Below are 25,757 nucleotides of genomic sequence, written 5' to 3'. Positions count from 1 at the left end.
TCCCACCTTGACCCCATTTCCAAAGGTCTGCGGATTAGCTCAGAAACCATGAATATCCTAAGGGACCGCCGTTCCCCTCAGTGTGATAGAACTGAATCAGAAACCCCGGCAGCCAGGAAGCGGGAGTAGACTCTACACTGGGCTCCCATTTACGCGCCTTCATTCAGACACAAACATGAACGGGGTGCCTGTTCTATGCCAGACAACGTCCTGCGTCCTGGGGGCAGACTAGCGGATAAAACAGAAATAAAACCTCTGTCCTCCTAGAACTTACATTCTGGCAGAAGGGGCAAATAGCTAATAAGCAGATGAATAAGCGTAATACGTGGTTGTCAGATGGGGATATGTAAAATGGAGACAAATGGAGGAAGGAAACATGCTAGTGGTAGGGCTTTGCAATTTTGAATAAGGGGCTCAGGAAAGGCCTCCTGGGAAGCTGGTAAAGAGGTGGAGGAGCCAGCCGTGTGCATCTGGAGGAGAAGCACTTAAGGGAGAAGGAACGGCAGGTGCAAAGCCCCGAGCCTCCCTGGTGCATGGTGGGAGAGCAAGGAGGCTGCGGTGGCTAGAAGGGAGGGGGCAGGGTGGTAGAGAGACCAGAGGTGACTGGGGCCAGATCCTGAAGGACACTGTCAGCCCTCGTGAGGGGCTTGGGAGCCATTGCAGGACTTTGTGTTGGGCGGATAGGAGTGGATTTGTGTTTTAACAGCTTCAGCCGGCTGCTGTGTTGATACTGGAGTTGGAGGGAGGTGTGGAGTGTGGGGGACAGAAGCAGGGAGACCGGTTTGGAGCTCGTTGTGGTGACCTGAGAGAAGCATGCTGGTGGCCGGACCGCTGATGACAGAGGAAGTGGAAAGAAGGGGTCAGATTCTGGGTCTATTTTGGAGGTAGAGCCAATAAGATTTTTGGCGCAGTGGATACGAGAGAAGAGGAGTTGGGGACCGTGCCTAGATTTCTGGCCTGAGCAGTTGGAAAGCGGACATTTCTGGGAGCCCACGGACACCAGGAGCCAGTTCAGCGAAGCGTTGCTGATTGTTGCTTGTGGCAGGCCCCCGGCCCCTGCAGAAAACAAGGCAGACCTGACTGTGCTCACCAGGCCCACAGCCCAGTGGGGAAGAAAGAAATAGTTCCAGAGTGGTGACAGAAACCAAAGAGAGGGTGGGCCGTGGGCGTGTGTCTGTGCGTGTGCTGTGTGTGCGCTCAGGGCAGGGGCTCTAACGCGGGCTGGGGAAAGCCCACCCCAGACATCTCCCCCTCTGAGTCCTGGGTCATCCGGTGCTGCGGCTGGATCAGGTCCCGGGACGGTCATGGGTGTCACAGACCTGACGTTCACCCTACCTCAACACAGACTCCCCGGCGTCCCTTGGAAAACTCCTAGAATGTGTTCCAAATGAAATGAAACGGAACCATGGCAAATTTCAGAAAAGCAAGTGTTTGTGGTTTCTCGGCAAGCTCCATTTCCACCTGGGGCATATGGTCTGAGTTTCGTATGTGTCACACGCCTCTGCCTCCCTCCCCACACCTCACACGTCTTACCCTGGTTGTTGGTACTATAGGATATCGGATAAAATTACGTCTCATTGAATATATATGATCTTACATTAATCATCAAGCTCGCGAATAAATTATCGTGCAAATGAAAGGGCAGGAATATAGCAACATCAAAATACTTTGGAATTGAGTCTGATTTCTAGGTCTGGTTTCTCAGTGTTGGCCTGAGATGTTCTACTTCCTGTTTGCTGACCAGGCCCTCCCCCCAGCACCCTCGCTTCATTTCACAGTATTTTGAGAGGGGGACCCCGACAGGGCAGGGGCTGGTAGCTCACCCGGATAGCAGCTGCTGGAGCTCAGAGCCTTTGGGCCTCAGGGCCGCCTGGGGGGAGGCCAGCCGTGTGCCCTCTTAGGAGGCTTATCTGGGCCTGCTGCTGACCAGCTAATCCCATAGGGGAGAGGGCAGTGCCCGACACACCCATGGGTTCCCAGGCTGCTGTTGACTGAGACAAGCTCTGTGCCCACCCCTGTCACAGCCCCGTCCGCTAGTTAGATGGCGCTGTTCCCGGGTAGGAAACAGGCTCAGTGCTGTTTGCTGACCTGCGCAAGATCACACAGCTAGGAGGTGGTCTGTCTGACCCATTTCGAGGGAGGACCTCGGTGTCTTGAGGTGACCAAGTTAGGCTACTCATTCATTCCCGGCAAGGCAGAGTGGAGTCTGAGAGGGGCTGGGCCTTGCCCAGAGTCACCCAGCAACTCCTGTGGGAACCCAGGGCTCCCCACTCCCGGGGCAGGGTTCTTTTAGGCTCAGGTCCCAGGGGGGCGTCTTTTAGGCTCAGGACGCCAGAGGGGCGTCCCAAGGGGTGCGTCTAAGATCCAGCACCAGCCAGAGGAGGACAGTCACAGAAAACCCCAAAGCAGGCTACCGTTTGCCAGGGCGGCTCTCCCTCAGGCCCTAAGCCTGCTGACCTCCCGTCCTGCTTCCCTTCCTGGAGGGCCTAGGGGGCACAGGTCAGCCCCTCCCATCACCGTGGTCCGTCCCCCCCCCAGGGCGCCGAGACCAGGAAGCGCTCGCCCACACTCAGCAGCCAATTCAAGCGGTCGCTGGAGCTGCTGATGCGCACACTGGGTGCCTGCCAGCCCTTCTTCGTGCGCTGCATCAAGCCCAATGAGTTCAAGAAGCCCATGGTAAGTGACACTGGTCCCCGGGTTGGGGCAGCCAGGGACCATCCTGGGGCAGCTGGAGGGGCTGAGCTGAGACTTTGTCTTCTTTGGGGAATGGCAGGGCACCTGAGGGGTTTACAGAACGGGTTCCAATTTACTGGAGGTAGCACATCCCCCGGAAAGAGCCTGGACTCTGCAGTGGGCTTGACACAGGTTCAAATCCTGTACCGCCTTTAAGCTGGGCTCATCTCCTGGGGGATTTCGTGCAATAGGCATGGAGACCCTTAGGAGTCAGCCTCGGTTCTCGTTGTGGCCCTGACTTTGAAAGCCCCTTCTCCTTTGGTCCTGGCAACCACCACTTCCTCCTCGAAGCCTTCCCAGGTTCCTCTGACTGGTTGGGAAGCTTCTCATTTTTGACTCTGCTGAATAACATCGGGCTCCTTCCATGTGTCCGGCGTGGGCCGGATTCTCTCCATGGCCCCATTCAACCTTCCCAATAGCCTGTGAAAGAGGGACCAGAAGGAGGGACCGTTATGGCTCCACATCTGGGACGTGTGACTGAGGGCTTAGGGAGGCTAAGGGACTTGACGCTGCAGAGCTGGGAGCCTGGCCACCCCTCACTCAGGCCCTCTCCTTCCACAGCTCTGGGAGGTGTTGTTTACCACAAAGCTCTTAGAGGCCCAGGGGGAAGCTGGGGCCTGAGGGGTCTGGGGAGGGACGGAAGGAGGGAGGCCAGGGCTGGGCCAGGGAAAGTGCCTGGAGGGAGAGGAAAGGGAGAGGAAACAGGTGGCGGAAGCCAGCCAGCTATGTGCTGGCCTTGCCTCCTGCCTGAAAACATTTCCCAGGGTGGGCTGGCCCATCCCCCATGGGTCCCAGGACTGGGTCTGAAGAGGCAGGAGGGTCACAGAGAGCTCCCACTTTAGGGCAGGAAGTCTGGGGGGAATGAGGCCAGGGCATTGCCAAGGCAGTTGGGTCCCACTCTCCTGTTTTCAGATGCTTCCAGAACCTTCTCTGGACCCAGACCTCAGCATCTGTTACCTGAACCTTAGCAGCAGGACCTTCTCATTGGTCTCCTGCCTCCTTGTTCCAGTCCCCATCCCGACTGCAGTGAGAGCCAGTGGGTCTCAAATGCAACTCTGACCTGGTCACTCCCTGCTGCCTCCCTAGCCTGGCCTCCGAGGCTCTCTCAGTCCCTCTACAACCTGCTGCCGTCACAAACATGATTTTGTGACACTGAGAAAAGAGTGTCTCTTCCTTAGGGCGCCTTACTGCCAGCAGCCAGAAAGTCGTCTGAATAGCAGCAAACCTACCATGGCTGTAATGTGAAGGGTACCCCCTGGGGCTGAGCAAGGCACCCGGCACCTGCACAACCATAACCTTGGCATGGATTAGTTTCCTCCGTTTCCATGAAGTCCCCTAGCATGTCCTGCACTTTTAGGCTTCCACACCTTTGCACGCGTTCACCCTGCCTCCTCCAGTGCCTTTTCTCCTGACAGGATTAGAGCAAAGCCCACCTCCTCCAGGAAGTCCCCTCGAGATATCCCAAGGGGAGTTAAGCTGTCTCTCCTCTGTGCCCCCAGAGCATGAGACTCGTCCCACGCGAGGGTCTCATTTTGTGCTGTTAAGTGAGTTCAAACTGCAGATCTAGGGTCGGTCCACCGCTGCTCCTCATCTGTTGTGTGGCTGGGAAAAGGCCGAGTGGGGCCGAGCCCCGAGCAGGAGCCTCCGGTGCTGACGCCCTTGGCTCCGTGCCCGGCAGCTGTTCGACCGGCACCTGTGTGTGCGCCAGCTGCGGTACTCAGGGATGATGGAGACCATCCGAATCCGCCGGGCCGGCTACCCCATCCGCTACAGCTTCGTGGAGTTTGTAGAGCGGTACCGGGTGCTGCTGCCCGGAGTGAAGCCGGCCTACAAGCAGGTACAGGGCTGGGGGGCAGAGGAGGCGGGAGGGAGGGTCCCAGCTCTGGGCCGGGCAGGGGCACTGGTTTTCTCACTGGCACAAAGTGCTGGGCGTGACATCAGCCCGGCCGCCTCAGGTACGGTGGGGAAGATGGGGGATCAGCCAGTAGAGGGCTTCCGGGGGCTCAACTGGCATGGACTTCACACACGTGATGTAGCGGACGAGACCAGGGCTGCCACGTGCACCCCGGACGTTAGACACGGGAGAGGGTTTTGTGGTCATTCTGCCCAGCTAGGGAGAAAACTGAGGGTCAGAGAAGGCAGGACCCGGACAGGGTCACACAGCAAGTCTGGTGCAAACCTGGAGCAGAGTCCTGCCTCCTGGTCTTGGAAGGGACACTCGAGTGGCCTTGTCACTCACCGGTGGGGCTGCCCATTCCCTGTGCACCCCCCAGGACGACCTTCAGGGGACATGCCAACGCATGGCCGAGGCTGTGCTGGGCACCCATGACGACTGGCAGATTGGCAAAACCAAGATCTTCCTGAAGGTGAGCATAGCCGCTGTCTCTGGCTGTCTCGTGGATATGTGAATTCCCCATCACGGCAGGGACAGGGTCCTGGGGGCCTCTGTAGAGTTCTGTCAGGTGGGTCTGTGCTGGGCCTCAGTGGTCTTCTGCAGTCTGTGATGGGGACGTGGGATTCGGCCTCCTCTGTGGGGGAGGGGAAATGGATTTTAAGACTGTCTGTGATCTGGGGGGTGAGGTCAGAGGCGGCTCACCAGGGAGGCCTGGATTCAGTCAGGACCCTGTGGCTGGCTGGCTGCCTGCCCGCCCTGGGACTTTGGGCAAGTCACTGGCCCTTTCTGAGCCTCGTTTTCCCAGCTGTAAAATGGGGTGTGTTTAGGGGGTGGGGTTCTTGGGTGTATCTTTAGGCCCCCTCCTGTGATTCCTGCCAGGCAGGGTTCCCCCCGGGCCATGACAGACCACATGCCACCCCCTCTGTCCTCTCTTCGGGGCCTGTTCCCACCCTCCCTAAGCAGCGCCTGGAGCTCAGTGGGGCTGGACTTCGGGATGGGGCAGTTGGGAGGGGGCAGGCCTGGGAGCCAGAAGCTGGGCCGCGGGTGTCTTGGCCTTGGGGTAGAGCTTGCTGGGAATTGGCCGTGTCTCCACAGCTGCAGCAGGGACAGTGTGAGCTCCCAGCCGGCCGCCTTCCCCATTTCCATTTCCGCTGTACTAGAGTTCTGGCTGTCCTGGGTGATGGGCAGGGCTGCTTCCTCTGCTGGGAGGGTGGGGCCCGGGCAGTTGCGGGAGAACTACAGGACGGAAGGGAGGAGGCAGCCCCAGCAGGAGAGAATCTGGGGTCTGACGGTCTACTTCCGCCCTGGCTGAGGGGCTGTGGGCCAGTCCTTTCATCTCCCAGAGCCTTTTTCCCCTCGTCAGAAAACCTTGCCGACTGTTCCCTGCCTGTGCAAATCACTACTGCCATCCGGAAAGCTCGTCCTTTGTGCCAGGCGGGGCCGTTTATCCATTTTTATCCATGACCTTGTGTAGTCCTCGCAGCAGCCCTAGGAGGTAGGACTGCTACGCCCATTTCAGGGAGAGGAGAAGTGAGCTGCCCAGGTGGTTCACTGACCTGGAGCGGAGAGCAGGGCTTCTAGCCTGTGTGGGGAAGTGAGGGAAAGCGGGCAACACGATGGTGTCCAGAGAGCTCTGAGGACCGTCCTTGTCCCATCCTCACCTCCCTGGGCTCTTCAGAAATGTGCCACCGTTTCGAGAGCCTAGACACCTACTTCTCATTCGTTCCTCCAGACAGCCTGCTAGGCCCTGTGCACAGTGAGGTGGTCTGGGATTATCTGATGGGTGTGGCTCCCCCATGAGGCTCAGCATCCCCAGGGCAGGGCCCCAGTCTGGCTGTTCACTGCAGCCCCATCCCAGCACTTAGCACTGTGGTGACACATGGAGTGACACAACGATTCATCTGTATTGAATGTCTGAGGTTTTGTCTAACTGGAGGGAGGGTTGGGGGCATGGGTGTGAGGAGAAGAGAGGCCTAGAGAAGTCAGCAGGGCCTGCGTTATGGAGGGCCTGAGTACCGGGCAGAAGACCAGGCTTGACCCTGGGAACCGAGGTGTCATTTTAAGGTCACCATCAGATTTGTGTTTTAAGAGGGTTCCTCCCTGAGGGAGGGCCAGAGCAGGAGTGACAGAGGCCAGGAGTGAAATGGCAGTAGTCTGGCCCAGGTCAGGCGCCCACGTGACGGAGACCTTTAGAAACATGGGTGTGGGGGGCACCTGGGTGGCTCAGTCGGTTGAGCGTCCGACTCTTGATTTCAGCTTTGATGTCTCGGGGTCATGAGATTGAGCTCCGTGTTGGGCTCCATGCTGAGCGTGGGGCCTGCTTAGGATTGTCTCTCCTCTCTCAGCTTCTCCACCCTCACCCCCTCCCCAAAATAAATAAACATTTAGAAGAGTGGGGGCTTGGGCAGAGATGGCCATAGGGATGAAGCCTGTGTGTGAATGATAGGCTCTCTGACCCCTCCAGTCGGGTTAAGCTCCTCCTACTCCATTTGTCCCACCCTGCCGCCAGGCCTCCAGGAAACAGCCAAGAGCCGCGTCTGTGGGAGGCTGTCCCATGGAGCCAGAGCAGGGCAGGGAGCTCTGAGGGAAGGGAGGGAGGGCCTGTGTGGGGCAGCCTCAGCCCTGGACTGTGAAGTGGGGGGGCACTGCTCAGGAGCTCTGCACTCCAGGACCACCACGACATGCTGCTAGAGGTGGAACGGGACAAGGCCATCACTGACAGAGTCATCCTCCTGCAGAAAGTCATCCGGGGGTTCAAAGACAGGTAAGTGCCGGGACCAGCTCGCCCACCTCGGCTCACATACAGATGTGTGTGTGTTTGGCTTACCTCTGTGCCCCTGAATGAAAACTAGGAGTAAACACACGCACACAGGAACGAGTGCGCCATGCACATGGCACATGCATGCCATGCACACGCGATCATGCTAACACCGATGAACGCACGGACATGTGACTCACACCCACCTACCTGTGCCACATACACCCAGTGACACGGTCCACTGCCCTCCATACAAGCACACGTGGACACCCGAGGCACACACGTGGACAGTCCCATGTCTCGGGTGCCTGATGAAGTTTCCCAAAGAGGAAATTTGAGGTTTTGTAAATTACAGCGTATGTCCCATTTTCCAAGTGAGGGGCATGTGTACAGCTGTGACACTTCGCACACGGGCAGGGCTGACTCTGGAGTGTGACTGCGGCTCCACAAAAACCCACAACCTGCCCCTTTAGCAGTTCATCTGGTTACCCCCTCCCTCCCTCTCGCCATCTGCTCTTCCATCAGTTCTGTCCATCCCCTCCCACAGCTGCTCATTTGCTTATGCACATCCAGATACTGGCTCGCTGACGGTCTCACACGCTGACGTACCCACCCTTCCCTCCGTTACTTACTTCTGCCTTCGGCAGACACCTGCTGTGTGATGTGTGGTCATTTTGTCCTCCATCAGGTCAAAGGTGACTATCGTCCTATAGAAGCTGCCTCACGTGTGCAAGGGACAGCAGTGTGCTTGCTCAGAGTCTGTCAGAAGACGTGGGCTCTTGTCCCAACCTCACTGAGCCTCCCTTTCGTCATCGCTAAAATGGGGAAGTTAGGAATAAACAATGTTCACAGTGATCCAAGCTTTTAGTCTTTATCTTATTTACTTATTATTATTCATTTATTCAGTAAATACCTCCTAAATGCCTACCTTAATAGGCATATGTGACAAACTTAGGAGGCAGGAAGAGTGGGTGTTTTTGTGTCCATTTTACGGACGAGGAAGGTGAGGCATAGAGAAGTTATATGCCTTTGCCCAAGGTCACGTGGCTGGGAGAGACAGAGCTGGGCTCAGCCTTACTCTCCTGATTCCAAACCCTACCAGTACCCTGGCTGCCTCTGGGCACTATTTCTCTGCTCTGACATCCTTCTGTATGCTGTTCCAGATCTAACTTCCTGAAGTTGAAAAATGCTGCCACACTGATCCAGAGGCACTGGCGGGGCCACAACTGCCGGAGGAACTATGAGCTGGTGAGCCTCCCCAGGGGGCTGCTCTTTGCCTCGCGAGGCCTTTGAACCTGGCCCCATTGCCGTAGCAGCAGGACGTACCCTGCCCGGGGCCTGGTTGGCCTCCTGCCACTGCCCTGGCTGGCCCCTACCCTTCCTCCAGCCCGAAGTCCAAGTCTGCTTCTTGCGGCTTTTCTCATCTAGTCAGCAAAGTTTGACACTTTTCTTCTGGAATGTTTTGATGGGTTGTGAGCACCTGGGCCATTAGCTTGGAGGAGGCTGGTGGCGGGTGTGTCACATGGGTCTCTGCAGAGCAGCCGGCTGCAGTCCGGACCTGGGGCTGGGGAGGCAGACAGGAAGGAGACCAGCTCCTGGTCTGAGGACGGGGGTTCGTTGTGTGTGGTGGGGGGGGGGGCGCCCTCAAGGGAAGCCAAGTCCTCTTTCTAGAAAACTTCTGTCTGCGAGGAAACAGAGCTTAACTCTGGGGAGACCTAGTCCGAGAGAAGACAGAGCTTTGGGGCACGCCAGTCAGAGCGGAGCCCAGCGCGGCGACTGTCGTGTGGTCAGGGTCAGCCTGGGGTCGGGGCGGCAGGCTCCGAGCTGGTCCGTGTCCTTGCAGATGCGGCTGGGCTTCCTGCGGCTGCAGGCCCTGCACCGCTCCCAGAAGCTGCACCAGAAGTACCGTCTGGCCCGCCGGCGCATCATCGGGTTCCAGGCCCGCTGCCGCGCCTACCTGGTGCGCAAGGCCTTCCGCCACCGCCTCTGGGCCGTGCTCACCGTGCAGGCCTACGCCCGGGGCATGATCGCCCGCAGGCTGCACCGGCGCCTCAGGGCCGAGGTGAGGGCTTTCGAGTGAGTCCACAGCTCTTGTGTGCCCTGAGGGGTGCTGCTCCACCCCGGGCAGGCAGGTCCCCCCTACACCGACACCTGCAGAGGGGCCCTGGGACCATGCCTCCTGTGGGGAATGCACACAGCTGGGATCGACCCCTCATTTCCATCCTCCCAGCCAACGGCAGGGCCCGGGGCCCAGTCACTGTCGGGGTGAAGCTGGTTTGGCTTCGGGAGCCACCGATGTCCCCAACCTGCTGTGTGACCTGGGGGAGTTCCAGGTATCTCAGTTTCCCCGTCTGCCAAACTATTTGGCAGAGTCGCTCCCGGTCCCAGAACTCAGGGTGGCGCGGGCCAGAGCTGGCAGGAAGCACTGTGACGGTGCCCACCTGGCTGCCCCTTCCCTCAGTACCTGCGGCGTCTGGAGGCTGAGAAAATGCGGCTGGCAGAGGAGGAGAAGCTCCGGAAGGAGATGAGCGCCAAGAAGGCCAAGGAGGAGGCCGAACGCAAGCATCAGGTGAGCTGAGTGGCCCAGACCTCAGATGTCCATTCGCTGGTTCAACAGCACTGGCGATCTGTCCTCTGTCCACACAGCCTGCCTTCATCCGTGCACTGGGCGCTTGGTCCCATGCCAGGCCTGAGGACAAGGGGCCGTGGCTCCAGAGTAAGAGGCGCCATGCCCATCACCTTTTCTGGCTGGGAGATAACACGGATAAAAAGCCAGAGCCGGAGCGAGAGCTCCCAGTACGGGAGCCTCAGCCGCATGGGGCTGCTGAGTGCTTGAAATGGCAAAGGGCTCTGAGTGTAAAATATATACTAGCTTCTGAAGACAGTAAAATAGAAGGAACGTGAAGTATTTCGGTACTATTTTTAGAATATTCATTACGTGTTGACATATTTTAGAACTATTGGGTTAAATAAAAATATATACATATTTTTTTATTTGCAAGAGAGCAAGAGAGCTCACGAGTGGGGGAGAGGGGCAGAGGGAGAGAAAGAGAATCTTCAGCAGGCTCCACACTCAGCGCGGAGCCCGAAGTGGGGCTCGATCCCATGACCCTGGAATCATGACCTGAGCTGAAATCAAGAGTTGGACACTCAACCGACTGAGCCACCCAGGCACCCCTAAGATATATTATTAAAATAGATTTCGCCTATTTCTTTTTACTGTTTTGAATAAAGCTACTCCATTCAGGGCTTGCATTATATTTCTATTGGACAGCGCTGGTCTAGAGCCTCAACCCAACAGCTGTGGGATTTCCGGGTTGGTGTGGTCCCCTCCGGCGGGGGAGGGATGAGCAGGCTTCCTGGAAGAGGTGGTTCCCAGCTAAGCCCTGACGGGCAGGCAGGATTACTCTGGACTTGTCTCAAGGCTTCTCTGTGGCCCAGTGCTGGGCATCTGTCTGCACTGGATTCTGAGGGCTGGGCGGGGTGGGGCCGAGGATAGAGAGGCTGGAGGCTCAGTCCTTCCCAGCAGTCAGGAGGGCCCGGCGGGGGGGGGGGGGGGGGGGCGGGGGAGGCTGGGACTGAGGCCTGGCAGCTGCGGGGGCTCTCTGGGGCTCCCTGAGGAGGGCGTGCTCCCTGAGGAGGGTGTGCTCCCTGAGGCTGTCTCCTCTGTATCCTCTCAAACTCGCAGGAACGCCTGGCCCAATTGGCCCGTGAGGATGCAGAGCGGGAGCTGAAGGAGAAGGAGGAGGCTCGGCGCAAGAAGGAGCTCCTGGAGCAGATGGAGAGAGCCCGCCATGAGCCCATCAACCACTCGGACATGGTGGACAAGATGTTTGGCTTCTTGGGGACTTCAGGCGGCCTGCCAGGCCAGGAGGGCCAAGCACCTAGTGGCTTCGAGGTACCAGGCTGGGGACAGGCCTTCCGTCCTTTTGTGCCTGTTTGCCTTAAAGTCCCCCTGACCCTTGGGCACAAAGGGCAGCAGTAAGACGTATGGCCCATGCAGCCCCTGACCTGTCCAGCCAGCAGCTCGCCATGCAGCCTTGGGCCAGTCCCTGTCCCTCTCCAGGGCCAACTTTTATTCATTCACAAACTTGTATTCATCCGTGTACTGAGGACCTACCACGTGCCAGACTCTGTTTGGGCAACAGGATGGCAGTGTTCCACCCCGTGGAGGAAGAGCTGGCCCCACAGGGACAGGTTGGGGGGCCGCAGGGCCAGCCCGAGTCTGGTCCGTGGCAGGGAACCTCTCTGGCTTCCTCAGGACCTGGAGCGCGGGCGCAGGGAGATGGTGGAGGAGGACCTGGACGCAGCCCTGCCCTTGCCTGACGAGGATGAGGAGGACCTCTCTGAGTACAAATTCGCCAAGTTCGCCGCCACCTACTTCCAGGGCACGACCACACACACCTATACCCGGCGGCCGCTCAGGCAGCCGCTGCTGTACCACGATGACGAGGGCGACCAGCTGGTGAGAGCTGGGGCTGTGCGGGTGCCCAGATGGCAGGTCCCCGGGGGTGGGACTAGGGCTGACTTCACCCTGGTACCCCGGGCCCCGTAGCCCTCCTGTGGCCCTCTCCAGCCCTCTCCCCAGACCCCCAGGCCATCTTGATGGTTCAGCAGTACCCTGTGCCCGTGCCCCCTGACACGCTCTGCCCCAGGCGGCCCTGGCAGTCTGGATCACCATCCTGCGCTTCATGGGGGACCTCCCTGAGCCCAAGTACCACACCGCCATGAGTGACGGCAGTGAGAAGATCCCTGTGATGACTAAGATTTACGAGACCCTGGGCAAGAAGACCTACAAGAGGGAGCTGCAGGCCCTGCAGGGCGAGGGGGAGGTGAGGCCCAGCTACCAGCCCCCCAACCCCCCGTTCATCCATGTCCCTCCCAGGCCAGTAGGGAGGGCCGCCCGCATCCCCATCCTCAGGGTTCTCAGCAGAAGGAGCCCTTAAAATTTGCCTCTGCCTCACCTCCCTGACCCCCACTATCCTCTGTCCCCTCGTGGGAACAAACGTGTGAACGTTTTGTAAACTGTAAGGCGTGGATCGTGATTGAATGAGGCCAGGCGGCAGAACCGACGGCCTTGCAGTCAGAGCCAGCACCAGTACTGACTCACTGGGAGGCACTGGGCAGGCGCCCGCACTTTTCTGGGTCTCCGTTTTCCCATCATCAGCTGGCTGGTGGGGGGCAGTGTGGATGTAAACGTCAGTGTGGAGGCGCACAACCCGCTAGCCATAGCTCCGTTGTCAACTGCTCTCGTCCTTACTTTGGGCCCAGGTGCTTGACCCTGACCCCTGTTTGTCCTGCAGGCCCAGCTACCGGAGGGGCAGAAGAAGAGCAGCATGAGGCACAAGCTGGTGCACTTGACCCTGAAGAAGAAGTCCAAACTGACAGAGGAGGTTAGACCAGACCCCGGGCTGCCTTAGGAGGCCCAGGGTGGGGCAAGACTGAGCTGGGGGGACCACGGGGAGTGGGAAAGGGAGCAGATGTGGCCTGTTCCCAGGGGCTTGGGCTGGACCGTGTCGGGGGTTAGTGGGCAGGCAGGAGTGCGAAGTAGAGGGCGGGGAGCATAGGCTGGGGCCGGATCAGGGAGGGCTTCCCAGAAGAGGAGACTGGAGAGCTGGGGAGGGTGAGAGGCAGACGGCGAGAGGGAGGACATTTCCTGCCAGGGCGGGGACCCCGTTGCATTTGACCCAAGGACATTTCAGATGCCTCAAACTTCTCTGTGAGTGGGCGTGCCCATGGGCATTAACAGTAACGGTTTGTTCGAACTCTCAGTCACCTCGCTTTTGTTGAGCAGCACCGCCCTGGCCCTGTGCTCCAGGAATGTGCAGGCTGGGAGAGCAGCAGACACAGGCATTTACAGCACAGGGGGACTGGCTCCCACGTGTCCCTACTTTTGCACACATCAGCCCCTCTGCCTAAAGTTCCTCCTTCTCTGCCTGGGAGTCACCGCCTCCAGGAAGCCTGCCCAGGCCCCTCTACAGTAGACTCAGGTTCCTCCTCAGGGCTTCCCTAGCCTGCTTTGTCATTGCCACTGTCCTCTTCCCCACCTGAGGCTCAAATCCAGTCCTATAGCCACGTAGCCTCAGATTGGAATCCCGGCTCCGCCGCTGGGTATCTGAAAGGCCCAAAGGGGGAAATGCCTGCTTTTTCCTGGGTTCCTGAGAGGATGGCATGGGATGATACCTGTGGGTGCCCCATAGACGTGAGGATCTCCTGCGCCTTCCCGCCAGCAGGGGCATGTTCCTGCCACTCCCTGCTCTCGCTCCGGGACTCTGGGCAGGGTGCAGGTTGGCACGGTGGGCTGTGTGGAACCAGAGAGGAGAAACAGGTCTATAAGAACCCAGGCTTGGGGCTGTTGACAGAGAACTGGGCGGTTGGAACCCAGGGTGTGTATTCTGGCTGTCAGGTTGTGTGGAGAGATTGGGGTCCCGCTACGAGTCAGAAGAGCAGGTCCCTGTCCTGGCTGAAAGGGCTTCCCTGGGGTAGGGGGTGGAGGGTGGTATTAAGGAGACTGCAGAGGAACCTTGTCCCCAGTGTGTGGCACCAGGCCAGTGCTGCCCAGCTGTCTGGACCTGCCAGCTCTGCACAGGGCGGGGGTAGGACAGGGCTGGGGCTCTCACGGTGGTGGGGAGCCAGCTCATGTGGCCATTCTCAGGATCTGCTCTCCAGGGGAGTGGGCAGACTCAGACATGAGGCAGGGCCCCTCACTTGACCCTGCCTGGGTCAAGCCTCGTCCCCTCCCTCTGGCCCAGGTGACCAAGAGGCTGCATGACGGGGAGTCCACTGTGCAAGGCAATAGCATGCTGGAGGACCGGCCCACATCCAACCTGGAGAAGCTGCACTTCGTCATCGGCAATGGCATCCTGCGGCCAGCGCTCCGGTCAGTGCCTGAGGAGCGGCTAGTGGGAGGCATCCCACAGTCTCTGGAGTGCGGAGGCCCTGAAAGGCTTTTGGTGGCTGAGTTGTGGCTTTGTCACCTCGGTAACAGATTAAGCCGAACAGACCTGGGGTCGGCTCCGCTGCTAGCTAGTCGTGTGACCTTGATAGAGTTGTTTCATCTCCTGAGCCTCAGTTTCTTCATCTGTGAAGAGGGAATAATAATCACACTCACCTAATAGGCTTAGGGGCAGATCAAACTCAGGAGAGTGTGTAAGATAGGACCCACGTAGCAGGCACTTGGTAAATGGCAAGGCACCTGTTGCGCTCATTACCTGATGCATCTTCTGCCTATTCCTTATATTCTTATAACCTATTCCTGCCAGCTCACCTTTGGTGCACCCAACCCAGGCCTGTGTGCAGGGTTACCATGGTCAGCATGCCTGGGAATCCCGTGAGTGCCTTCTTCCCCGCCCAGGCCCGGGAAAGGTCTTTGTTCGGGTCCCTGGGGTGTTGGGGAGGAGATGGGATGATCTAAGAGTAACCAGGAGCAATAAAGGAATCAAGTCTGCTAGGTCAGTGGAGGGAAGACAGGACTTTCTGAGGACTCTATCTGCACCAGATGGTCGGTTAGGAGACCCGACCCCATGACCTCATGCATACTGGCTGGGAGGGCGGCAGGATGAGGCTGGGTGGGGCGTTGAGCCCATTTGACCAATGGGAAAACTGAGGTCCGGACAGGGGAAGAGACTTGCCAGGGATCACTAGCCTCCCAGACTTCCTGCCTTCCAGTCAGGCATCTTTTCATTGCTGCTGGAGGCCAGGGACTACCTCACCAGAGGTAGTCAGGGACCCAGGGCCACCTGCCTCCAGGAAGGAAGGGTAGCTGTCCAAGGTGTGTTGAAAGGGCAAGAATCTGCCTCCTAGTTATCTCACCATCAGACCTAAAGTTGTCAGTCCTAGAGAACATAGTGCCAGGAGCCCTGAGCCAAGAGGCAGAAGCCTGGGTGTGGCGTCTCTGAGGGCCCATGGCCAATCCCTGCCTTCTCTTGGCCTTGGCTCCTAGCTGTAGGTGAGAAAGTCTTTACTGGTCTGTGATGAGATGGGAAAAATAAGGAAGTTTCTAAATCTAAATCTGATTTATTTAAAGGACTGCTCTTTGTTCTGAGATTTTTACCCTTTCTACTTTTTGAATGTTAATATTACGTTTGTTTTACGAAATAACGGTGATACAGATAGCGGGCAGATTGTGTTATGGTGTGTTTTAAATGACCTTATTTGTCATGATAAAAAGTTAGCAACCTCAGAATTAATTTTGAAGTGACACTGGCCTCTGAAGATCCGGGCACCACTGAATGGGATTATCCGTCCTTCTCTGCCCAGTCCTGCCCTTCTGAGAGGGAAGAGCAGCAGTGCCCCCTGGTGGTCACTTTGTCATCGAGGTCCTGTCCTTGGCCCTGAACAGGCAGGCAACAGGTAGCATTTATTTACTGTGCCAGGTGCTTTATAAGCAAGCCTTGGCTCATTTTTCTTCACAGAAATCTTGTAAAGAAGGTATTATAGTTTTCCTTTAAAATGAAAACAAAAAAACTACCTTCATTGCTTTGATCTGATTACAAAAGTAATACAAGGCCGCTTAAATACTGTATTCAAACATTACAGAAATATCTCAAGGGTAAGTCAAATCCCCTGCCCATTCCATCTCCCAGAGAAACTCCCCAGATGGGTTGGCTGTTTCTGCCCTTCTGGTTGCCATCAGTAGAAATTGTACCTGCTGTCATGACTGTGGGAGGGGTGCAGAGAGGTGAACTCCCCTGGCCAGGCCACCCAGCTGGTGAGGGACAAGGAAGGGAGGGAGCCTGGACTTCTCATCAAAGTGATCACCGGTGGCTGTGGCTGCTGTGCCCCAGAACAGGATGTGCACCATGCTCTGGATCATGGGGCCCTGACTGCGGATCTGGATTAGAGTCAGGAACATGCTTCGTGCCTGATGAGCCTGACTCCAAAGCAAGGCCCTCTTCACTGGCTCCGCAGAGCCATGGGCTCAGCCTTCCCCAGTCGGCCCCACGCAGCCTCCTCCTGGGTGGTCTGGGGCAAGCAGGAGGGGACAAGATCGGGTGTCTCACCTGTAGCCAGGAGGGGCCGGGCTCATTTCTGACGCAGTCTCCCTTCCTTGCTGCCCCGCCCAGGGATGAGATCTACTGCCAGATCAGCAAGCAGCTCACTCACAACCCCTCCAAGAGCAGCTATGCCCGAGGCTGGATCCTCGTGTCTCTCTGTGTGGGCTGCTTTGCTCCCTCGGAGAAGTTTGTTAAGGTAGGGAGGCGTAGGGAGGCGTGGGCCTCCTGCGGCGGAAGCGTATCAGAGGTGAGAGCAAGGGGAAGAAGCTCAGCGGGGCTTGGCAATGAGGCCTCGCCTGGGTCTCGCCTGTCCTCTCAGGCCTCTGGCTCCCGCTGGCTTCTTCCTGGCCCTCCTCCCGGGCTCCCAGCCCTTCCCTCTGTTCTCCCTTCAGCCACGTTTTATTTATGAGGAGACTAAATTTGACAACAGCGTCTCCTGGACCCTCCACTTATGGTCTTGGAGAAGGCACTTTGGTTGATTTCAGGCCACTTTTTTTTAAGTTTTTTTTTTCATTGTTTGTTTGTTTTTGAGACGGCGCGTGCACAAGTGAGGGAGGGGCAGAGAGAGGGGGAGACACAGAATCCGAGGCAGGCTCCAGGCTCTGAGCTGTCAGCACTGAGTCCAACGAGGGCCTTGAACTCACGAACCATGAGATCATGACCTGAGCCCAAGTCAGACGCTTAACAGACTTAGCCACCCAGGTGCCCCTCAGGCCGCTCTTTTGACTGTGCCAGGCCCTGGGCACTGGGGACACAGAGGCAGAGCAGGTGACAGACAGCAGGACCGACCTAGCTGGTCAGTGCTGTGAGGAGGAAAGCGCTGGCCCAGCGGGGGAGTCAGGGAGGTGGGCCCTGGAAAAAAGAGAAGCAGTTAGACTAGGTGAAGAGAGGGGGTATGGCGTGTGGGGTGAGTCAGGAGGCGTGGCTGAGACTGAACAGGGTCAGAATATGGTGGCCTTGCTGCCAGCCTGAGATACATGGACTTGATCCCAAGGGCGGTGGGGCTTAGCCCCGGAGGATGTGGGTGGCCGGGTCTTGAGCAGGTCCTGAGTGTGGGTAGAAGGGCTGGAAGTAGGACACCTGGTGAGGCCAGAGTGGAGGCCCCTCAGCTGGCCCTCTGTCTACAGTACCTGCGGAACTTCATCCACGGGGGACCGCCTGGCTATGCTCCCTACTGTGAGGAGCGGCTCAGGAGGACCTTTGTCAATGGGACCCGGACACAGCCTCCCAGCTGGTTGGAGCTGCAGGTGTGGCCCCCCGCCCTACCCAGGCATGCGAGTGTGTATGTGTGTGTGCATGTTTGTGTATCCCCAGTGCACTCCAGTGCCCCAGAAACATCCCCCGCTTTAGGAGTCTATGGTTCTTCAAGCACGCACCGTCAAGTTTGGGATTCCCAGGCCTATTGGGACAGGAAAGCACCCAATGGATGATTGACTCCCATCTGCTGGTTTTATGGTCAGATGGGGGTTCCCTCTGTGTCTTAATAGCTTCCTCTGTAACCTAGCAATAATGATCCTCATTTCACAGGGTCTTGTGATGGCTGTGTGAAGTGAGGACAGAAGCCCCTGGTTTGTGGCAGTGCCCAGCCTCCTAGCCCCAGTGCCCAGCCTCAGGGGCTGTAAAGGTTCCATCAGGGCAGGGAACACTGCAGGGTCCTCTGGGCCCCTGTGACCAGGCACAGGCGATGTCCTGGTGGGATGCTGGGGTCTGAGGCTCTGGGGCAGCTCTAAAACCCTAGGGAGCAGGGAGCCAGGAACCCAGAGGGCGTGAACTGGTTTGAAGTGAAAAGATTCTCACAAACACTTTTTGGTCATTTTCAGGCCACTAAGTCCAAGAAGCCCATCATGTTGCCTGTGACCTTCATGGATGGGACCACCAAGACCCTGCTGACCGACTCGGCGACCACGGCCAAGGAGCTCTGCAATGCGCTGGCTGACAAGATCTCGCTCAAGGACCGCTTTGGGTTCTCCCTCTACATTGCCCTGTTTGATAAGGTACGGCCGCCCTGCAGGGCCCCCTCCTGGCGCCACCCGGTTCCCGTTCCGGTGCTGCCATGTACTGGCTCGGGCAATCTCGTGCAGTTACTTACCTTCCAGAGTGTGGTTTCCTCTCAGCTAGTGGTGACTCCGCCTCTGCCCAACTCATTAGGACCGTGGAGGGCACCTAAAAACCGGGCGGTACAGTGGAGATTGAAACCCAGAGCTCACTTCTGTTGTATATACCTGGGCCCATTCAACCCTCCCCTGGCGCCAGGGAAGAAGCATGGCAGAGACAGGCTGGAGGTGCGCACGAAGCCACTTAGCTAGATTCCATTTTCTCATTTGCAAATGGGAACAGACTTTTTTTTTTTTTTTTTTTTTTCAGGTTTCCGTGGTAGTTTCCTTTCACCTGTTAGTGACCACCTGGAGTATGTGCCTCCCTGGGCACATCTGGGCCTAGAGCCTTCTCCGCTGGGCTGGGCCTGGGGGTGGGTGATTGCACCTCCACACTCAGACACGTCACATGCAGCAGATGTGCCCCCCACCGACCCGCCCCATCCCGGCAGGCCCAGGGACATTTGCCTGGACTTTTCTCACCTACAGATACCTCCTTGTTTTCAGTGACTGTCCATCAGAGTTTCACACAAGGCTTACACTAGGAAATGGGAACACTTGTGTGGCTGTGCTGACTCAGACCCCATGGCGGGGCCCTGAGATCCCATTCTGGTCTGCTTCCTGGGTGACCCAGACATGTCCCTGCCCCTCTCTGAGCCTCGGTTTTCCATTCGAATGAGAACAGCTGGCACGGCTGATGGCTCGTTGTAAGGCCTTTCTTGCTTGCTCACCTTTCCATCCCTGCACCTGCAGGTGTCCTCCCTGGGCAGTGGCAGTGACCATGTCATGGATGCCATCTCCCAGTGTGAGCAGTATGCCAAGGAGCAGGGTGCCCAGGAACGCAATGCCCCCTGGAGGCTCTTCTTCCGCAAAGAGGTCTTCACGCCCTGGCACAACCCCTCAGAAGACAACGTGGCCACCAACCTCATCTACCAGCAGGTGGTGCGAGGGGTCAAGTTCGGGGAGTACAGGTGTGAGAAGGTGAGTGACCACGAATCTCGGCTCACGGCCCTCTGTTTTCCAAATTTGGGATGAATGTTACTGTCTATACCCACCATTAGCTTATGTGGAGGTTAGCCTGATTGAGGCTTCTTCTGGATTAACACTACCTGTAGGAACAAAGGCTTTGAAGAATAGCGTGACTCTGTGGTGATGGTGCACGGTATGGAGTGTGTGCTTCAGAACTTGCTGTATTGTTCTGAGTTAGTCTAGAAAACTCTGTGCTGAAGGAGTAAGAGATCTGCTCATTTAGACCAGAGTTTGCAAATGCGTATTCTCTTAGTCTCCTTTTAGGGACAGGAGTGACGTGGAGAGACTCGTGTCACGTTATTTTATCTTTGATGATGGTGATGATGGTTCTCACGGTACCTATGATTCTGTTGGTGATTATGATGGAGGAATAAAGATGGAGAGGATGGAAATGAAGAGGGCGGTTGTTGGTGGTGGAGATGGTGCTGAGGGTAGTAGCAATGATGATGATGGTGTTGGTGACAGTGGGTTGGTGGCCCAGGATAGTGCTAGGTTGGTGACGGTGACAGTAGTGGTGTTGTTGGAGACGATGGTGGTGTCGATGGCGGTAACGGTGGTGGTGACGATCATGGTGATGTTGGTGTTGGTGAGCTGATATTCAGGCAGAATGCATTATTAGTACAGCTATATCGGTTGTTCAAATTCTGAGAAGCTTTGAACTGGTTGGAAAACACTACTGCCTTCAAGACACCCAAGAGCCTTTTCCTACCTCCCCCTCTGCTGAAGCCCTGGGGAGCCCCGGGCAGACATCACTAGGGCTGATGTTCACCACCCCAGGCAGAGAAAGGGCAAATGGCCAGTACCCATCATCCGGCCTTCTGAAGCCTCTGCAGCATGGCCGACTTGTCGTTCACTACTTGGACTATCCCAGGGTGGGGTCGTGATGGTGATGGAGATGGTAATGGTGATGCCTGCCCCTCACTCTGACAGAACCAGCGGTGCCCAGGTCCCCCGTTCTCCAGGGAAGACTGTCAGCTCCAGCCACTCACCAGGCTAGGAATGTGGTGGCTGACCCATTACCGATGGGCTGGCTGGCTCTCTGGGTCAGCTCGTGTGCCTCTGTGCTGGTGCTGGGAGACCCAGGAGAAGGCAGGGATGTGACCCTGCCCCTGGGGACCTCATGGTTCCCCCCAAGCAGATAAGAACTTCTGGGGAATCAGTGAGAATGGAATTTTCCAAAGGCCAGAGTCAACAGCTAGAAGAGGCAGGGCTCTGAGGGCTTCAGTGGTCTGGAAGGGCTTCCCGAGGGTGTGTGAACAGCACCTTCCTCCCCCTCCCTACCTAGGAGGATGACCTGGCCGAGCTGGCCTCCCAGCAGTACTTTGTGGACTATGGCTCCGAGATGATCCTGGAGCGCCTCCTAAACCTCGTGCCCACCTACATCCCTGACCGTGAGATCACACCCCTGAAGACACTTGAGAAGTGGGCCCAGCTGGCCATTGCTGCCCACAAGAAGGTAGGAGGGCAGGGCGGGGTCTTGGAGGAGGGGCTCTCTGGTGACATGCGTCTGCCCACAGGGCTGCTGGGAGACGGGATGGCAGCCTCAACCTCCTGCCTCCCAAGCAGCCTGTCTCCACCATGGACGTTGGTTCACTCGTGTCTTAGGCTGTCTACTCTGGGCTGGTGCCAGGGATGCAGAGGTGGATCATACCTGATCCTTCAGCTTCATGAGGGAAACTATGGGTCCACGGATATTGGGGTCCCCTAGTTCGGCAGCAGCCGCTTGCTAGAGCTGCAGCTCAGGAGTGTTGGCACCTGCTGGAAGAGCTTCTAGCAAGTGTATCCTCCTTTCTGCCGAAAAGAACTCCGGCCCAACTTCCTGCCTGGGGAACTTTAGGTACAGAGCCCCCTCAACCCCCTTGCTTGAGGCCGCAGGCCCATAACCAGCCCCAAGTAGCTCTCTTCCAAGCTAAGGGGCCTGCTGCCCAAGTAGATGAGGGGTGGCCTGGCCGCTGAGGGGGACGGATGGGCCCCCCTGCCTCCTGGCTGTGGTTGTGGAAGAGCAGAGTCATCTTGGCACACGAGTTGCCGGGTTGGGGGCTCCACAGACCAGCAGTCTCTCACCCCTCTACACCACACGGCCTCTTCCCTGCCCCAGGCACCCCATGCACTTCTCCCACCCTACTCTTTGCCTTCCCTGGCGAGCTGCCCACAAGCCTCCACTCCGCCCTGAACCCGCCCTGCGCCCTCTCTACATCCAGGCCTGGCTCCCCTGCCAGCTCCCCTCTCCACCCCCCCCCCCCACCCACCCCCCGCAGAAGAGATGCATGTTTTCCCTCTACCCCTCTGTCTGTCCGGGCAACTTCCTGTCCCTCATCCCTCCCATCCTGCCAGCTGCTGAAGCCCATCCATTCCACGTTGCAAACAGCTTCCGTCTCTGCCGTTCCCCGGGCCTCCTCGGTGTTCGCTGCCATCATGCACGCGGCATGTGGCGTGTTCTGGGTTGGGTGCCATTGTTCGTTAACTTGTTCTGCTTTGGGTGAGTACAGTCAGGCACAGTACTGAGCCCTGGGGGTGCAGCTGTGAAGCAGACAGAGTTGGGCTCTGCCCCTGGAGCCCACACCTAAGCTATAGCTGTGTCTCTCCCTTGGACCAGAGCCTGTTGGCCTGTGGGTCCCCAGATCCCCGGGCCAGTCTTCTCACAGAGTGCCCATATATACATGGCTTTTAGAGTCAGAGTGGTAAAAACATTTGGGGACAATTTCAAACTTGTGGAGAAGCTGCAAGTTCAAGAACCTAGAGCTGTATACCCCCCACTTCACCCAGACTCACTGGTTGGTAACATTGTTGCCACATTTGTTTTATGATCCCTTCTCTTTGCATGTGGACGTGCATTTCTTCTGAACCTTTTGAGATTAGGCTGGAGACATGAAGCCCCTTATCCCCGAATGCTCTCTGCTCCTGGGAGGGCTCTGCTTCTGGTCCTCTCAGTGCCTGGCACGCACATGGGTCTTTGCCCATGTTTGTGTCTATAGCTGAAAAGTACCATGAGTTCAAGTTGATACATCCAGTTCTGCTCCAACACCACCGAGTTCTTAATAGGGCTCCGAGGGATATTTTTAGATAATAAAATGCCAGTGCTTTGGTTTCTTGCCAGCAGCATTGTATTATCTCCTGGCCTCTCCAACCCTTCCCTGTGCTCCCGTCTTCATAACTCCCGGGTTCACCTGTCAGCTTCTGCCAACAGCCCAGTCTTGCAGTGGCTGCCTTGCCTACACTTCTATGTGACCTGGCTCTCACAGGCCCGTTCCCCACTCCCTCTCCCTGGTCCAGTACACACACCCCTGTTTAGCCACACACGTCCCTGTTCCCCAGATGTCTCCCACTCGCCCTTGACTCTGGGTGTTGCATGCATGCTGGGCAGAATTGTGGGCTTTTCTGTCACTGCTGAATTGGGAGCTCTCTGCGGGTGGGACTTGTGGAGTGATGGGGGTGGCTGCCGGCTGATGGGCTAGGGTGGAGCCCTGGTGCACAGGAGGACACAATAGCTCCAGGGCTGTTCCTGCCTTGGGGGCATGAACATGGGATTTTTCCAGACAGAGCTTATCTGATGGCTTTTCTCTCCTGTCCATCCCCACCCCCCAGGGGATTTATGCCCAGAGGAGAACTGATGCCCAGAAGGTCAAAGAGGATGTGGTCAATTATGCCCGTTTCAAGTGGCCCTTGCTCTTCTCCAGGTTTTATGAAGCCTACAAATTCTCAGGTACCTCCTCAGCCTTCCCGCCTCCCAGTCTTTCTCCAGGCCCTCTCCCCTCCCTCCCTCTGTGGCTCCAGCCCACAGCAGAAGGAGGGAAACAGCCCGGACCAGACTCCCTAGCCAGCCAGGCTCCTGCCTGCAGCGTTGCTTGGTCCTTCCAGATCGATCCACAGAGTGGGTCCTGCCTCCCCACAGTCCAAGTGCTCAGCAACACTCTGGGTTAAACAACTGAATGACTATTAAGATAGTTAAAACGCCTACTCTGTACGGAAGAAGGTGGCCCGGAGTATGGGCTGGGCTGACTCTGCAGCTGAGCACGGAGGTCATGGGCCCAAACCCACGCAGGCTGTTGGCTCAGACATCCTGAGGTCCTAATTACTAGGCATCTGCTCTGTGTGAGGCCCTGTGCTGGTGCTGGCCTTCACAGAATCACGAAGTATCTAGCTGGAGGGACCCTTGGGGCTCAGTTAACTCCCTACCCATATATAACCTCTCTCCAGGGCGGGGACTTGTCCAAAGCTGCACAAAGACCAGAAGCAAGGATAGGATTCACACCAAGTTTCCTGATTTCAGCACTCTCCTCCCACTGTGCTTTGAGTTTTGGCCTGTAGGGAGGTTGTGCTCTCTGAGGCTCAGTTTCCCCATCAGTAAAATGGATGATAAGTGAGAAGTATGGAAGCCAAACTCTGCACGTTCCATCTGTGCCCTGTGGGGAATCTACCTCTCCTGGTCCTTCCATACTTATCACCTATCCCCCTTACTACCTCCCTGGTAGCGATGAGGACTGGGAAGGGCTGGGCTGGGTGTGGGGCAGCCTCCCTCTCACTGCCTGGGTCTCTGTCCCAGGCCCCAACCTCCCCAAGAATGACGTTATCGTGGCGGTCAACTGGACAGGCGTCTACTTTGTGGATGAGCAGGAGCAGGTGCTTCTGGAGCTGTCCTTCCCCGAGATCATGGCTGTGTCCAGCAGTAGGTAAGTCCAACGCCTCCCACACTGCACTTTAGTGCAGAGCAGGGAGTTGTCCAAAGCTGCACAGAGACCAGAGGCAGGGATGTGTCAAGCCCCAGTGTCCTGATTCAGCACCGTCTGAAGCAAGAAGGGGGCAGATGGAGACACGGACAGGCAGATGGGGAAGGAGGGGGCTCCTGGAGCTTTCTGGGGTCATGAAGGCTTTTAAGGGGAGTTTCTGCCCTCATCAAGGATGTCATGGAGGTGCAAAGATGTGCAGTGACCTGTCCTGGTCGCATGTGACTGAGCAGTTTGTGCCGCACCATGCAGGCTTCTCAGGCACCTTCCTCCTAATAGGGACAGAGGGGTCTTTATGGTGCATCATTAATGGCTTTCTGAGATGGGTGTGGGTGGCTTAGAAGGACGGTCAGGAGCAGTCAATTGTGTACAAAGAGAGCCTGGTCTGGGATTCAGGGGCCCGGGTGGAACTCACCTCCATGTCCTCATCCCTAAAATCTTAATACTTCCCTCTAGTAACAGTGGTGAGAGGGAAATGCAAAATTCAATGGGAGAACTCTTTGTAAACTGAAAGGTGTGGAGCATGCAAGAGGAGGGCTTGGGGGTGGCTTCCTGGAATAGACTGGTGTTTCCAGCAGGCCCTCCCCAGATCCGAGGCTTAATCGGCGTGTCTCTGCGCTGTGTCTGATATGGGCTGGAGCTGGGCATGTCCAGCTCTGACCAGGCATGAGCTAGGCACGGGGATGCAAGGTGATAAGACAGTCCTTGCCCTTTTGCAGCTTCCTTCAGATGAGAGGGGAGACAGACATTGAACAGGCTGTTTTTAAGCAGGGACAAGTGTGATGAGGGCTATGGGAGGGTAGGGAGGACTTCCTGGCAGAAGCGGTAGCTAGGCTGAGATCTAAAGGGTGAGTAGGAATTAGACATCAAAGGGGCACTGGGCTGGGCCCTTGCGGGCCTCGCTCTGGACCGTGTGTGACATTGGCAGGACCAGGTCTGACTCAGACTGGGCTGTGTCTGGCCTGGGCCATGTCTCCCCCCGCCTGGGCCATGTCTGACTGGGCTGGCCTTGGTCTCCTTCAGGGAGTGTCGTGTCTTGCTCTCGCTGGGCTGCTCTGATCTGGGCTGTGCTGCGCCTCACTCGGGCTGGGCAGGACTGACCCCGGCTGGGCCCTGTTCTCCGTGTTGGTCCTGCAGGGGAGCAAAACTGGTAGCCCCCAGCTTCACGCTGGCTACCATCAAAGGGGATGAGTACACCTTTACCTCCAGCAACGCCGAGGACATCCGTGACCTTGTGGTCACCTTCCTGGAAGGGCTCCGGAAGAGGTCTAAGTACGTGGTGGCCTTGCAGGACAACCCCAACCCTGGTGAGTGGTTCCTGGCAAAGGCTGCCAGGCACTGGGGGTTAGGGGCATCAGGCAGATCACACACCTTGATCTTGGCCTGGCATTTGAGACCACCTGTGACAACCCTTCCCCAGATACCCTCAGTCCCACCCGGACCAAAAGCCAAACTCTGCACCTTCCAACTGTGCCCTGTGGGGAATCTCCCTCTCCTGGCCCTTCCATACTTATCACCTGTCACCTTCTC

The 25,757-nt window shown here is 57.3% G+C and overlaps 1 protein-coding gene across 4 annotated transcripts in view; it reads left to right on the top strand.

Moving 5' to 3' along the window:
• MYO7A (myosin VIIA) overlaps nt 1-25,757 on the top strand; it is an 84,568-nt gene that overhangs the window by 44,291 nt on the left and 14,520 nt on the right. For 2 of the 4 annotated variants that reach the window (XM_045483892.1, XM_045483889.1), the window contains 20 exons: nt 2,539-2,676; nt 4,412-4,570; nt 5,007-5,099; nt 7,297-7,391; nt 8,549-8,633; nt 9,229-9,447; nt 9,847-9,954; nt 11,074-11,283; nt 11,647-11,850; nt 12,041-12,217; nt 12,689-12,778; nt 14,138-14,265; nt 16,451-16,577; nt 17,509-17,628; nt 18,202-18,375; nt 19,228-19,455; nt 20,789-20,959; nt 23,089-23,206; nt 24,047-24,173; nt 25,251-25,534. In XM_045483892.1, coding sequence (XP_045339848.1) covers nt 2,539-2,676; nt 4,412-4,570; nt 5,007-5,099; nt 7,297-7,391; nt 8,549-8,633; nt 9,229-9,447; nt 9,847-9,954; nt 11,074-11,283; nt 11,647-11,850; nt 12,041-12,217; nt 12,689-12,778; nt 14,138-14,265; nt 16,451-16,577; nt 17,509-17,628; nt 18,202-18,375; nt 19,228-19,455; nt 20,789-20,959; nt 23,089-23,206; nt 24,047-24,173; nt 25,251-25,534 — 3,055 coding nt within the window. The remainder of the gene's footprint in view (nt 1-2,538; nt 2,677-4,411; nt 4,571-5,006; nt 5,100-7,296; nt 7,392-8,548; nt 8,634-9,228; nt 9,448-9,846; nt 9,955-11,073; nt 11,284-11,646; nt 11,851-12,040; nt 12,218-12,688; nt 12,779-14,137; nt 14,266-16,450; nt 16,578-17,508; nt 17,629-18,201; nt 18,376-19,227; nt 19,456-20,788; nt 20,960-23,088; nt 23,207-24,046; nt 24,174-25,250; nt 25,535-25,757) is intronic. The other 2 variants (XM_045483890.1, XM_045483891.1) reach the window with 1 other exon arrangement.

This window comes from Leopardus geoffroyi, chromosome D1 (assembly GCF_018350155.1).
Source record: "Leopardus geoffroyi isolate Oge1 chromosome D1, O.geoffroyi_Oge1_pat1.0, whole genome shotgun sequence".
NCBI lineage: Eukaryota > Metazoa > Chordata > Mammalia > Carnivora > Felidae > Leopardus > Leopardus geoffroyi.
The sequence above is the reverse complement of the archived record's forward strand: the minus strand, read 5'-3'. Positions and strand labels throughout refer to the sequence as shown.